Genomic DNA, 16,350 nt, shown 5'->3' with positions numbered 1-16,350 from the left:
AACCTTTATGTCAAAAAATTTTATAAAAATTTTTTAAATTTGGCTTTCTATTAACATCTCTTCAATCAGACACTGGTCTAACACAAGTTTTCTCTTATTGTAGCATTTAACTACTTGTAACGCCGACCTGAAGATGATCTGTATATTGTAGAGATCGAAACCGGTCGTCAAAGTATAATTAAATGATTGTGAGTAAGTCTGTGTTTCATTACTATATTTTGTCTTTAACTTTCAAGCATTTTTGACACTGGAATATTAAATTGTTAGGTATTCTAGTACTAAAAGGTACTCGTGCTTTAAGTCAGTATGGTCTAAGAGCTAGCAACGTTTTCGAGAAGTCATTTTAAGACGGCTGATTCTTTCATATATTATTCCCTATGCTTCCTCGAACACCGTACCGGCCATCTGGCTGCTGATGCAGGTTGCGTTCATTACTGCGCAGCACACTTGTACAGGTAAACACAAAATCAGGGTGATAGATTAGTGAGAAAAATCTTAGTAGATCCGCTACAGTAATAGATAGCAATAAAAGTTAATAACAACAATTATAGCTAACTTTGCGCTTCACATTATAAAATTAGTTAGAATGTTACAGGGTGTTCGATAACATAGTGGCAGACCAAACTTTTGTTTTTTTAAATGGAACACCCCATATTTTATTTTATATTCGAAATCTTAACTTCCCCATCATAAAAATATAAAGGTTTGTTATGTTATACAGGGTATTTACAAAGTTATAACCAATGTTCTATGAAAATCGTAATAAGTTCAGCTCCCTGTATAAATAAAAATAAGCAAAACAGCAATGGTTTATTGATGCCATATTTTTTGCTGATTGTCAAAATTTATAAAAATGGTTTATATTACTAATTTTCTTTATATCGAATACAGGGTGAGTCAAAACGCAAGTACATTATTTTCACAATAATTTTAAATAGAACACCCTAATTAATAACTTGCTCTGAAAAATGAAAATATCTCGAAAACTGACAAATTTAGGCATAGGGAATAGTATACAAAAAAATAAAGTAGGGTAATGATATTTTTCGATGTAATATAAAATACAGGGTGTTCCATTTAAAATTTCTGAGAAAAGAATGTACTTGCGTTTTGACTCACCCTGTATTCGATATAAGGAAAATTAGCAAAATCGACAATTCTTAAAAATTTTCACAATCAACAAAAAAATATGGCACCAATAAACCATCGCTGTTGGGCTTTTTTCAAACGCTTTTATTTAGTTCAATAGTTTGCGTCAAATTTTTAGACGTTAATTTGACTGCCTTTTCTTCAATGCAAATGAATGAAAATTTGCAGACATATGCATTCACGGGAACAATACACTAATAGTGAATAAAAAAACATTTTCCATGTTTATTAATTGTTTAAATAAAAAAAAACGATTCTAATGGAAAACGCTTAAATTCTCTTGTTTTTTACAATGTAAAAACTTGAAACTTTTACGGATTGTATATATAATAGCTAATGATATGAACAATACATAATTTCACTTTTTACGTTAATTTTTTACGTTATGCTTCATTAATAAACAATAAAGTTTTAAATTTTTTGACTACTTTTCATGTTAGTTTTACAATCATATGCTTTATACATAGTTTAATAAACATGACGATATATTTTAATGTTTGAAAAGTGTAAGACTAAAAAGTAAAAAAATAAAAAAATATGAAAAAAAATTTTTAAGAAACACTTTATTTAGTTACGAGTGACTAAAACTAAAAATATTATAAAAAAATCAACTAAAAAGCAAAAAATAAAAAAAAATTGAAAAAATCTAACACATTCGTTAAAGAAAAGCGTGGCGCGAAAACCGTTTATTCTATGAACACGCGCCACGCTTTTCTTTGACGGATGTGTTAGATTTTTTCAATTTTTTTTATTTTTTGCTTTTTAGTTGATTTTTTTTATAATATTTTTAATTTTAGTCACTCGTAACTAAAAAAATCGTTTCTTAAAAAAAATTTTTCATATTTTTTTATTTATTTATACAGGGAGCTGAACTTACGATTTTCATAAAAAATTGGTTATAACTTTGTAAAAGCCCCATATAATATATCAAACCTTTATATTTTTGTGATGGGGAAGTTAAGAGTATTTCGAATATAAAATAAAATATAGGGTATTCTATTTAAAAAAACATAAATTTGGTCTGCCACTATGTTATCGAACACCCTGTAACAATCTAACTAATTTCGTAATGTGAAGCTGAAAGTTGGCCACAATTTTTATTATTAACTTTTATTGCTATCTATTACTATAGCGGATCTACTGAGCTTTATCCCACTCATAAATCATTATATTGAATTTAAATTATTTTAGGACGAAATTTTTTTTTGTCATTACTATTTATACCACAGAAATGTCTGGAAATTACAGTTCATATTTCTAATAATGTTTAAAAAGTAATGACAAAAAAATTGTTCGGCTTACAATAATTTTAAATTCGATATGTTTACCTGTACAAGTGTGCTGCGCAGTAATGAACGCAACCTGTCGTATCAGTAGCCAGATGGCCGGTACGGTGTTCTAGGAAGCATTGGGAACAATATATGAAAGAATCAGCCGTCTTAAAATGATTTTTTTCCCGACGTTGAGCTCTTGGTCATTTGAAAATTTTTTCGTTTTTTGAATTTGAAAAATTCAAAAAAATAATTGAAAAAAATTTTCAAAAAAAAACGATGTATTTTACCGACTTAAAGAAACACTTTTTAAATGCCACTGACACAGTGGGAAGAGAGCTTGGCCTAAACATAAACTGTTCAAAAACAAAATAAATGATATTTAGCCGTTTGGCCCATCAAGACTCACGGTTATATGCTGATGGTCATATAATTCAAAGAGTACCCAGTTTTCAATATCTTGGTTGCCATATTACTGAACAACTAGATCCAGATAAAGAGATAAAATGTACAATCGAGATAGCCCGCACGACATTTTTAAAAATGAGGTCAATCTTCTGTAATGATAACTTGCAACTTCAACTTCGAAAGCGCATGATTAAATGTTACATTTGGTCAGTCCTCTTGTATGGTGTCGAAGCATGGACATTAAAGATATCCACAAGTAATGGTTTGGAGGACTTTGAAATGTGGCTGCACAGGCGTACACTGCAAATACCATGGACGGCTATGCTGACAAATGTGACAGTCTTTAAGAGAGCAAATGCTGCCCGCGAGCAGCTTGGTAACATCAAATATATAAAGACACGTTGACGTATTTTGGACACGTAGTAAGGGAAGACAGGTATAATATTCTTCAACTTATTATGATGGGTAAAATCGAAGGAGGCAGAGGAATTGGTAGAAAGCAGTCCTCTTGGTTGAAGAATATCAGGGAGTGGACAGGAATAAAGAAAGCAGAACAACTATTTAGAATAGCTCGAGACAGAGACAGTTTCGCCATGTTAATCGCCAACGTCAAGGGGACTTGATAGGGCACGCTAAGAAGAAGAAAGAAAGACTAACTTTTATTACTAGAATATTTTATAATTTAATAATCTAGGGTCAAAAATACTTATAAATTCGAAGAAATTTTTAAATACGTTATTATAATTTTTCAGTAATATTGATAGTTCTGAAATTATTTGGAGTTCAGTTTTGGAGTTATTCAACGTCCATCTACCAGAGAAAAGAAAAAAGGTTGGTGGAAGGATCAGTGATTACACAGAGTGTGTAAACGGTAAATATTTAGTACTAATACATCCTTTGCTTAACTTATTCTTTCTCTTAAATAAATTATAGATAACATAATTGAAGCTGAAGTAAAGAAAAGTAATAGTTTATTAGTATTAAAAAAGAGGTATACAACGCTTTTGATTATGGGAGAAACTGACGGGGGACCTCCCCAGTTAGCCAAAGTTAAACATCAGAATAAAAAATTATGTAATGATCTAGGGCAATGTTTCCCAACGTGGGGCCCACGCCCCACAGGGGGCAATTTGATTGTTAAGGGGGGCAATAGCAATATGGACTCGAGATGAGTTTAACCCTTTCCTTCCGGCCCATTTAATTTCAATGCTAGATTTCGACGAAGAATATTAAAGTCTCTATTTACTTCTCATACTTCAACTAATAATCGTATGTTTGAGGCTAGTTATCAGATTTCTTTATTCGTCGCTAAAACTGTTAGGAGAGAATTTAATAAAACCGTCAATATCAGCATTTCTTAAAACGGTTCTTGGAAAAGATAACAAAGATGTAAAAGCTATGTCAGTAAAATACTGTTAGTGGATTAATAGATGAAATGGGTGAAGCTATTGAAAAACAACTTGTTGAAAAGCTGAAAACAAAAAATTTCTCAGTGCAAATGGTTGAATCAACTTTGAGAGACATTGAGACAGTATTGGTAACTTACATCTTATGCTGCTGATGGATTGATGGGCAAGAAAAATGGCTGCTTGAAATTCATGAAAGATGCGAATCCAGGAATGATTCATGTGTATTGTGTTATTTATAAGGAAATCTTGGTAGCTGAAAACATCTCACCTGTTCTAAATTAAATATTCATTACATTCCGTAATAAAGTGTGTTAATGATATTAAATATAATAACAAATGTGAGCATCTCTTCAAGCTATTTTGTGAAGAACAAAATAAAAACAACGTGACACTTTTATTTCATACTGAAGTAAGATGGTATCTGAAGGGAACTGCTTGAAAATGTTTATGTAACTATTTGCTTCTGTTAACGATTTTTTAAATGACAAACCTGAAATGACGTATCTGTTAACAATCGATGGTAAAGTATTTGTGAATTATTTAGTTGAAATCTTTAAAAACAAATTTAAATATGCAACTTCGAGGAACAAATAAAACAATTGTCGATGCAAAGCGAATATATTCGGTTTCATTACCCATATTGAGTTATGTCAGAAATGTACTAACAACAAAACCTTTGAACAGTATCATTGGCTCCAAAAATGTGAAGTAACTTATACCTCTTTACGAGTAATTGTTATTGTCAATTATCAGAATATTCTATGGGCTGATTTAAAATAAAGATTTCTGATATAAAACAAATTGATTTTCCAAGATGGATGATGCAGCCAATATTCGTGCATTTGTCTGATATATCAAATATGCAGTATTTAGAAGGACTCGCAGAATTGAAAAATGATGACGTCAGTTTTTTATTTTATAAAAACTGACTGATTTACTGGCAAAGGAAAATTGGTTGGACATAACAAAACGTGGATACTTAAGACTGAAACTAACCAAATTCGAACCTTTTATAAAATCTCTGTCCAGCAAGCAGCAAAAAATCAAGCGCAAGAATCTCACTAAATTAAAGTAGGAAAACATTTATTAAAATTATTTGAAATTTGAATTTTGTTTTGAAAATTGAACTGTGTTTCGTTAACAATTTATTTGTGATTTCTTCCCAAAATCTTTCATTATATTTCGGAAGTCAATAATTAAATTTTTTATATTAAAAATTATTGTTACATAGGGGGCATAAGAATTTTATAAAGGCGAAGGGGGGGCATGGTACAAAAAAGGTTGGGAAACACTGATCTAAAGGAAACGATGGATACCGAAAATTTAACCTCAGGTGGTGAAATAAATACCGAAAATACATTTAAAAACTTTGTTCAAAAAGCTTGTGAATATCGTTACAAAGATAAAGGTCCATATGAAGTATAGGTACGGACCTTGAAACAACACCCCATATATTCAAATTTTCAAAATCCGTTTGCACATTTGAAAAGAACACAAAATACTAAGTTTAATGGCCCGCTTAATTTTTTTGCGCAGAAAATTTAATGAAATTTCTTTGCGCAGAAAATTTAATGACATTGATTTTGAAATTATATCAAAATTTTTGTTAGTTCTTAAAAACTTAAACATAATTTCAAAATTAAATTCATTAAATTGTCTGCACAAAAAATAGAAGCGAACCAATAAACTTAGTTTTTTGTGTTCTTTTCAAATATATAAATGGATTTTGAAATTTTCAATATACAGGGTGTTGTTTCAAGGTCACAATAAATTTATTATAATTTTTTTTTAATCCTTTTTCTTCTACTTCTTCTTATACTTGTTGCAAGTCTGCCGATCAGTTAATTCCGGCGTTGAAGTATTTTTTTAATCCAGACCTGGATTTTTCTTGTGATTAGTAGTTGGGTGGTTTGAGTTCTAAATGAGATATAGAAGGTGGTTCTACAGTTATGGTTCAGAAAATAATGGGCAAAATTGATAAAACACCCTGTAACTCGGTTATAAAAATCGGTGAGTTAAGTACAAATATAACGCTTGTAACTATATACTGAGACGGGCATTATAATAAAATAAGATAAGAGAATCGTTAACCCGTGCATTAACTCACCACGTGTAATATATGCTGAACTGCAAATGAAAGCGAACGGCAGCCGAAGAAAATGCCGTCAAACGCAACATACGAATGACGTCATTGCTGTTAACGGCATCATATTGCAAGACCGTTTGACGGCAGTTTAAATACAGCGTAAAAACTATCGATATTACGAGTGAAAATTGCCAAAAATAGCAAAATTCCAATTAAATATCAAGTTGGAGAAAATGTAATCTCAAAGTTCAAAATCGGTATACATTAAAAAATGCATTTTCTCGGCTTCCTATGGAGCAATTTTCTTCATTCTTTTTTTGTTCCCAAGTAACTCGAGTAGAGCCACCTAACTAATGCATTATTAAATGCCAAACTTACTTTTGCTTTGTTATAATAGATTAATTTATTTATATGAAAAGAAAACTACATATTTTTCCAGTTGTACTTTTTTTAGATAAACTTACTACACGTGTACCTTTTAACGTAAAAGAACACAAATATTCTCATATAAAAGCTGTATAATTATTTAAACAATCTTTATTTAAACAAAATAAAAATATTTGTTATAATAAATAAATTAATTTATTATAACAAAACAAAACCAACTTTGACATTTAATAATGCGTTAGTTAGATGGCTCTACTCGAGTTACTTGGGTACAAAAAAAGAATGAAGAAAATTGCTTCATGGGAAGCCGAAAAAATGCATTGTTTTAACGTATACCGATTTTAAACTTTGAGATTACAATTTTCTCCAACCTAATTTTTGATTGGAATTTTGCTATTTTGGTAATTTTCACTCGTAATATCGATAATTTTTATTATAATAATATATGTTATGAGTATTTTAAAGATATTAAAATTGGTGTGGAGAAAGAGTACAGAAACAAAAAGGTGATGGTTCGAAAATTATGATCCTGTTGTTTATATCTTTGCCGTTAATGCTGGTCAACTTTGGCCGATTGTATCTAAGGAACCACTCATCACAATTAACCGTTTTTACTTTTAAAAGAAGCTAGGTCTGGATCCCGCGTATGAAAAAAAAGTTGATTAATAGCAAGCTGAAAATTTGTTAATAGCTTAAGGGTGTCTAGTCGGATAAACTTTGATATATGGGAACACTGGAACAGGGGTAATTTTAATTGTGGAACAGGTTAAAAATTTGGAACGGTCATACCACGAAAATGGCACATTTATTTTGTCCGACAGAATAGACTTAAACTCTCCGAACAGAGATTAGACTCTTATGCAAAAATCAGACTCCTATTTATCACCAAATGGGCGTTTTAATGAGTGGAACATGTAGAATATGTCAAATGACAGGAATTATGACAGGTGATAAATAGCAGTCTGATTTTTGCATGAGAGTTTAATCTCTGTTCGGAGAGTTTAAGTCTATTCTGTCGGACAAAATAAATGTGCCGTTTTCGTGGTATGACCGTTCCAAATTTTTAACCTGTTCCATAATTAAAACTGCCCCTGTTCCAGTGTTCCCATATATCAAAGTTTATCCGACTAGACACCCTTAAGCTATTAACAAATTTTCAGCTTGCTATTAATCAACTTTTTTTTCAAACGCGGGATCCAGACCTAAGCGTCCCGTCGTTTTTTTTTTTCAATACCGTTTTCATGATTAAATTTAATTTAATATTTTTCGAGATATTATATTTGTTTTTAAGCCAAAAAATTATTTATAATTTTAAAATATTGCTGACGCCGCTTAGATAGTCCAATTTTATTTCTGTAAAGTACATTAGATAGGTACACTGTCTTTCTATACAAAAATCGTAGTTATTCTTATATATCGTAATTATTGTGGTTATTATAGCGACCGTAAATTTTTAATTAACAATTTAATTGTTGCTAAACTGTTCATTCAATTTCCATCGGCTTCTGGTATTATAATTTGTACGAAAAGATCTTTTATATTGCCAAGATATTTAATTATTGATAAACAATTACTCATCTAAAATTTTAGTTGAAAATTAAAGATTTTGTTCGAAAAACCCGCATTTTCCGGGGAAAACTTTCGTCGAAGTAAATCGGGAAAAACACGTCTCTATACAGAATTTAATTAAGGTGAATTTTTATTAGAGTGGTTTGGTATAAATTTAGAATCTTTGGAGTTATAGAGCAAACATTGAAAAAACACGATTTTCGGGCGCAATTTTGTTTATAAAAAAGTAGCACACTATATGCGGATTTTGCATACCTATATTATTAATACATGCAATCATAAGATTGGATTCCAGCAATAAAATTGCTGGTAAATAACTTTTCCCAAAAATAGCATATTCTACTATAATCTGCCCAGACTAAAAGTCTATAAAAATATATAAGTTTTGTGAGATAAGAAACGCGTTTCTAAAAACGAAAAAATCACGTTTATAGGAAAAGAGGAGGGATGGTGGGAACAAAAACGTAAAAAAATGAAAAATCTGTGAGTGAGGACATTTTGCCTATCTTAATGAGGGTACCCTATTAAATTGCTTAATGTAAATAAAAAAGGGCAATCCTAGTGTATGGCTAATTTCTTACCTTCGATTATAAAAGTTAAAAGTAATAAAATATTGTTACCTTTGAAAAATCCTTTTCTAAGAAATAAAGCATGATGATCATCAAAGATATACAGGCACCATATGATTTTATATCATATTTTCTTTGATAAGTTTGCCGATAAGGAAAGTACAAAGCAGTAATCCACATGGACATTACTCCAGTTAATACGAGTAGATGAAATTCCGATGGAAGGCGCATGTCTGGATAGAAGTAAGTTGTAAACGTTGTAACACTCCATAGTACATAAACCGAAAAGGTTTGGTACGACACCCCTGAAAAATAAAATAAAGCAAGTTATACAGGGTGAAAAAAACACAGTTTGATTCGTACACCCGGTATACAATGACAGTTTAACTGTCTAGCAACAATATTATTACATCGATATTGTCAATGGATAAGGCTATAACGTGGTAAAGAATCGCTTAAATCGGACAACAGGTTTAGGAAATTCAAGATATCAAAAATGACCAATGACCACATTTTTAGTGGATCGATTTTTTTGCACCGCAGTGTAAATTGCTTACAAGAATAAAAAAAACCGCTAAACGCCGTGAAAATGAGTGGCGCATACAATATTCCAACTACAAAAGATCTGATATGAATATTACGTGGCGCGAAAATGTATTTTCATTTTGATGCAAAACAAAATTCTAGTTTTATTTTAGATATTTTCTGATATTTTTTATTTTTATTTTTAGATATTTATTAAAGATTTTTCCATAATATTTGCTAAATTTGAAGTAAAACGCGCCACAAAAGAGTTTCAAAATTCAAACTGTATCAAAGTTACTCTTTTGTGGTACGTTTTACTTCAAATTTAGCAAATATTATGGAAAAATCTTTTAAAATAAAACTAGAAGTTTGTTTTGCATCAAAATGAAAATACATTTTCGCGCCACGTAATATTCATATCAGATCGTTTGTAGCTGGAATATTGTATGCGCCACTCATTTTTACGGCGTTTAGCGGTGTTTTATTCTTATATCAGGAGTTTTTCAAAGTTATTTATAAATTAAATGTATGAAGTTAAATGCAATGTTTCTCGATTACACGTTAAGCTTTATAAATAGTCGCCTTTGTCGCATTATCTGGATCAATTGAACATCTTCAAGCGTTATTGAACCGAATGGTGGCATTCTACGCGATATATGGACTCAAACTCAACGCAAGGAAAACAAAGTTTATGGTTATTAGTAAACAGGCAGCCGTAAATAATAATAACTATAACGTAACAATCGGTAATGACTCAATTGAACGAGTAAGTAATCTTGTATATCTGGGTACTCATATTAATGAAAGCTGGAACCCTAGTACAGAAATAAAAAGTAGAATTGCCAAAGCAAGAACAAGTTTTATGAAATTTAAGAAAATCCTGTGCAGTCATGATCTAAATTTGGAACTTCGCATAAGAATGGTCCGATGTTATACAGGGTGTCCAGAAACTCTACCGACAAACGAAGACAGGAGATTCCTCAGGTAAATTTAAGATAATTTAACCCAATTCACTTAGTCCGAAAATGCTTCTTAAGGGAGCTAGAGCTCTTTGAAGATGGCGTCTTGTAATTAGTTTTTCTTAAATACCTCCAGAACACTTCTATTTAGAAAAACAAAAATTGTTACGCGTATTTATGTTCAAGATATAAATCTAATCCATACATTGCAAATTTCTAGTATCGATCATAGGCGTCCGTTTTGGGTAGGGCAACGGTTATTTTATCGCATAACTTTTTTATCTTTAACTTTTATGCATTTTTGACACTGGATTATTAAATTGTGAAGTATTCTAGTACTAAAAGGTACTCTTGTTTTAAATCGGTAGGACACACCGTTTTCTAGAAAAATCGATTTGAAAATTTTTCACTTTCTGAATTACAAAAAAAAAAATAAAAAAAAACTGTTTAGAAAGACGAAAACTGGTACAGTTATTTATATTCCAGAGATAAATCGATTTCATTAATTGCGAATTTCTAGTACTGGTCATAGGCGTCCGTTTTGGGTAGGTCAACAGTTATTTTATAGCATAATGTTTTTGTCTTGAATTTTCGAGCATTTTTGACACTAGAATTTTAAATTATGTGGTATTCGAGTACAAAAAGTTACTCTTACTTTATGTTGGTAAAATACTTCGTTTTTTGTTGTAAAGTCCTTTCAATTTTTTTTCAAATTCCAAAAACGAAAAACTTTCAAATCGATTTTTCTAGAAAACGGTGCATCCTACCGACTTAAAGCAAGAGTACCTTTTAGTACTAGAATCCCTCACAATTTAATAATCCGGTATCAAAAATGCATAAAAGTTAAGGACAAAAAAGTTATACGATAAAATACCCGTTGCTCTACCCAAAACGGACGCCTATGACCGGTACTAGAAATTTGCAATCGATGGAATCGATTCATCTCTGAAAAGTAAATACGCATACCAATTTTCGTTTTTCTAAATAGAAGCCTTCTGGAGGTATTTAAGAAAAACTAATTTCATGACGCCATCTTCAAAGAGCTCTAGCTCCCTTCAGAAGCATTTTCGAACTAGGTGAATTGGGTTAAATTGTCTTAAAATTATCTGAGGAATCTCCTGTCTTCGTTTGTCGGTAGAGTTTCTGGACACCCTGTATATTCCCAGTACTACTTTACGGGGTCGAAGCATGGACACTGGCAGAATCGCTTTTAAAAAACCTAGAAGAATTTGAAATGTGGGTCTACCGCCGTATCCTGTAGATCAGTTGGGTAGAAAGAGTCACAAACGAAAGGGTTTTGCAACGTTTGAATAAAAGTTGCGAAGTAGTGAACACGGTTAAAAGGCGCAAATTGGAATACTTTGGTCATATAATGCGTCACCCAGAAAAATATGACATACTTCACCTTGTCATGCAAGGTAAAATAATGGGAAAAAGAAGTGTGGGCCGCCGTAAAACTTCTTGGCTTAAAAACCTACGCCAATGGTTTGGGAAAACTAGCACTGAACTATTTCGTGCGGCTGTAAATAAGACAATGATTGTTAATATGCTGGGCAACATGAGAGCCAACGATCGACAAGCGGTCTCGGCACCTTAAGTAGAAGAAGAAGAAGAAGAAGAAGTCGCATTATCTCCCAAATGATCTAGTGTCCATCGAATGTACACTACATTTTTTTTCCATTCTAAATAGATTGAAAAAAGAATATTGAAATGGCCGGTAAATTAATTCGAATTGCCCGTTGCCAGATCAAATTTAGCGTCGTAACCACTACAACTACATAAACCATTGAGTGAGTAATCGTTAATTGGATTATACTTTTGTAGCTTAATAACTTCTAAACGGCATAACGGATTTTGATCACTAAACATGAGTTTGAAACGTATTAACAAGTAGTATCTGATGAATCTAAGGTCAAGTATGGTAACTGAAGCTATTACAGGATTTATTGAGCTTGAAAAACCGTTTTTCCCATAAGAAATAGATTTGATCGTACTTATGAAGCCTATAACTTAAAAATTCGAATTTTCCCGGATATGAGGTATACACCGTTAGATTAGATTTTTTGGCTTATAAACAAATCAGTGCTGTGGCCAGGAGGGGGTGCTACGGGCTCCTTTATTTAGATGGACTTACCCAAGTTTTTTATGTATTTTGACCCGTAGAACACGAATTTATTGGGTCAGTTGATCCGGATGTCGATAAGATTGATTAAACTAAGAACTTGAGGAATTACATAACATCGATTTTTCGCAAAATAAAACACTTTTTTGTATTTCTTGGGTAACTCCTAGCAAAAAATGTTCTTACAAGTTTTTTCGTAGGATGCATAGTTTTTGAGATAAACGCGGTGGAACTTTCAAAAAATCGAGAAATTGCAATTTTTGAACGCGAATAACGTTTGATTAAAAAATAAAATAGCAATTCTGCTGACTTCATTTGAAAGTTTAAGTCAAATTATACAGGTTTTAATTATTTTTATTGCTAAAAATTAATTTTTTTATTATTAAACAAAGCTATTTGTTTATAAGCCAAAAAATTGTTTATAAATTTAAAACATTACTGTGGCCCCTTCTAAATGGTCGACTTTTTGTTCAGAAAGATTTTAAAAAATTTGAACTTTTTTAAAAACATTTAGATTGCCAATTTATTATGCAAAATTTATTTGGTCGATTTTAATGAAATTTGGTACACGATTTAAGTATGTTACAAAGAATTTCCTAAGTGAACTACTAAGGTTCTAAGTGCCACCAATCTGGTTAAAAAATATTGAATAACAACAGACTTATTTTGCCCCCTTATTTTGTATTTATTGCTATATCGCAGAAAACGTAATACCTTAAGACATTTTTTACCAGTCGTATATCATACAAAATTCAATTATCTTTATTTGATTTTTCTACGACTTTCTTCCAAAACGAATCGTTTTAAAGTTATAGGCAAAGAAAGCAGAAAAAAATCGATGTTTTTCGAAATTTTTAAATATTTTAATTTTTTTATTGATGTTCCGGGCATATTTGAGAAGGAGCATAAGTCAATTATTACATAAGCATTATTACATAAGCATTACTGAAGATGTCACCTAACTTTATCTGCAAAAATCCGAATGCCACCTCTCACATCCAAAAATAGACGTTTTTTTCGCAGATCCTTACTGGTCTATTCTACAAACGCTCAGTTATTGGCGCAATTCATAAGTTGAAATTTTGAGTAATTGTCGAAAAACCAAAATTTTCAAAGTTTAGTTTTTCAGTTTTTTGTCTATACTGAGCCGTGTGTATGTCTGATCATGGCGGCTTAAACTCCTTTTGAAAGCTTAACTCAATACTATTGATTTGGTGTATTTGCGGTTCTCCTGTCTCTTCTTGACCCGAAGATATATACCCCCAAAAAATATGCCGTTTTGTACCTACCAAGTCCTATAACTGGCTTATGGGTAGTCAAAAGTCTCAAACTACATCGGTTCTCAATCGGCCCTGACCCCCTCTTCAAACGCAGAAAAAAAATTCAGATCGGTTTAACTTTTCCACATACATACATATCGACAAACATTTTCCCTTTTTTAAATAAAAATTGAGTCATATTTCTGAGCTCGGTAACTTTTGAATGGTATAACCGATTTTCAAAATTAGACATGTGTTGGAAAGGTAATGATCAGTACTATTAGAAGCCGCAAAGGTCGGACTTAAATTTTCGAAGTTTTTGGGAGTTTTGGGGACGAGAACGAAAAACAAACCCTAAATAGGAAGGGCCGTAAAATCCACACCCGTGGACCAAAATGGATGGTTGACATATGAATGGGTGAGTCTTTTCCTGAACATTAAGATGGGTGTTGGCCCAATTTTCAATTCAGTCAGATTTAGAAAATCTAAAATTTCGTGTGTATATAGTGTCACGTTTAGGGGAGTGTGGATGTGCGCCACTGGCGAGAACTGCCGTTCTCTGGTAATAAAGGAAATAGAAGAAGATAGATATCCAATGTAGTCGAGACTATGTAGTGCGGCAGATTCGTGCAAATATTATAAAAATTGTGCATTTAATGATAGAAGCATATAATTTGGACCAAATATACTACATATACAATACCACATATACTACATATACCACATATACTACATATACATAAACGTTCAAAATTAGATACGAGGCCATCTCAGATTTTGCCTTTTACAAAAATGGCATGAACTAAAATTCCGATTTCAACCAAATTTAGTAAAGATCGAGCTCCTGAACCGGAAGAACCGATTTACCAGAAGTTGCGTTTTTCCTGATTTTTTATGTAAAAATATGTTGTTTATTTTTTCAATTCTTTCACCCTGTATACAGGGTGATTGATTAGTGTGAGGAAGCTCAGTATATCTGTTATAGTAAAAATTACAATAAAAAGTTATTGACAAAAATTGTAGGCAGCTTTAAACTCCACATTTTAAAATTAGTTACAATCTTACAGGGTGTTCTATAAGATGGTGACAGACCAAACTTATGTTTTTTTAAATGGAACACCCTGTATTTTATTTTAAATTTGAAATCTGCTTCACTTCCACATCACAAAATGTAAAGTTTTATTATGTTATACCGGGTATTTAAAAAGTTATAACCAATATTACCTGAAAATCGTATCAAGTTTAACTCCCTGTATAATTAAAAAAGAGCATAGGAACATTGCTCTATTGCAACCATACTTTTTTAATAATTGTTAAAAATTATAAAACATATTCGTTTTCATAATATTCGTTAAATCAAATACAGGGTAAGTCAAAATGCAAGTACATTATTTTCTTAGTAATTTTAAATGAACACCCTGTATTTTATATCACTATCGAAAAGTACTAATATCGTACTTCAAATTTTATGAAGCACTCCCTATACCTAAAGTTATCAGTTTTCTAGATATTTTTATTTTTCCATCAAAGTATTAATTTGGTAGATATTTTAACGTTTAGAATAATTATTGTGAGTTGGCCATGATTGATTTGTCAGAAACTGACAGTTTGACATTATTGTTTATTAATTCAGTATTGCGGCACACCCTAAAATAAGCAACAATCATTATTTAGTAATTCAGTAATTAATTCAATTTAAATTAGCAATAATGAATTTTACTACTGGTGAAATGGTAGATATGATCTGGATTTTGGGGAATGCAATAAAAATTCATTATTATCAGCTAGAATTTATCAAGAACGGTTTCCAGATAGGCGGCAACCTAGACAAGATACATTTGAAAAATTGAAAGATCGATTTAACCGCACTGGTTCAGTGAATTATGAAAAACATGAACAAACAAAAACTAGTGTGATAGAGGAAAACGAAATGAGTGTGTTGATGGCAGTTACAGAAAACCCACACACAAGTATAAGGAGTATTTCCAATGAACAAGAACTTAGTTACTACTCTGTTCAAAACATTCTATCTAAAAACAATATGCACCCTTATCATATTCAAAAGCACCAAGAATTAAATAATGATGATTTTCAGAAACGAATAGTATTTTGTGAATGGGCCTTAGAAAAAATTAATGAGCAGAGAGATTTTTTTGATTATGTCCTATTTGGTGATGAAGCTACATTCCATCGAAACGGTTCTGTTAATAGGCATAACTTTCACTACTATTCAACAAGTAATCCATACCACATAGTAACACATAGTCAGACAAGATGGTCTCTAAATGTGTGGGGAGGTATCGTCGGTAACCATGTAGTAGGACCATATTTTTTTGAAGATAATTTAAATGGTTGACTTAATATACGTGAACAAATGTGGTTTCTACATGACGGTGCTCCTGCGCACTACAACGAATTAGTACGTGGTGAACTTAATGATCAGTTTGGTGAAAGATGGATCGGAAGGGATGGACCAGTAAGGTGGCCCCCAAGGTCACCAGAGTTCAATAAAATGGACTCTTTTTTGGGGTTACGTTAAGAACGAAGTATATAAAATACCTGCAACAACAAGAGATGATATGAAAATAGAATCCGAATTGTATTTCAAAATATTTCTTTACAATAATGCTTAGTAAT

At 31.6% G+C, this 16,350-nt stretch overlaps 1 protein-coding gene across 1 annotated transcript in view; it reads right to left on the bottom strand.

The window, feature by feature from the left end:
* The window catches only part of LOC114326530 (uncharacterized), a 56,229-nt gene that overhangs the window by 20,722 nt on the left and 19,157 nt on the right, over positions 1-16,350 (bottom strand). The window contains exon 2 of the mRNA XM_028274925.2: positions 8,900-9,153. Coding sequence (XP_028130726.2) covers positions 8,900-9,153 — 254 coding nt within the window. The remainder of the gene's footprint in view (positions 1-8,899; positions 9,154-16,350) is intronic.

The sequence above is a fragment of the Diabrotica virgifera genome, chromosome 2 (genome assembly GCF_917563875.1).
Source record: "Diabrotica virgifera virgifera chromosome 2, PGI_DIABVI_V3a".
NCBI classification, from domain to species: Eukaryota; Metazoa; Arthropoda; class Insecta; order Coleoptera; family Chrysomelidae; genus Diabrotica; species Diabrotica virgifera.
Note: the sequence above shows the minus strand (reverse complement) of the source record. Positions and strands in the feature narration are given on the sequence as shown.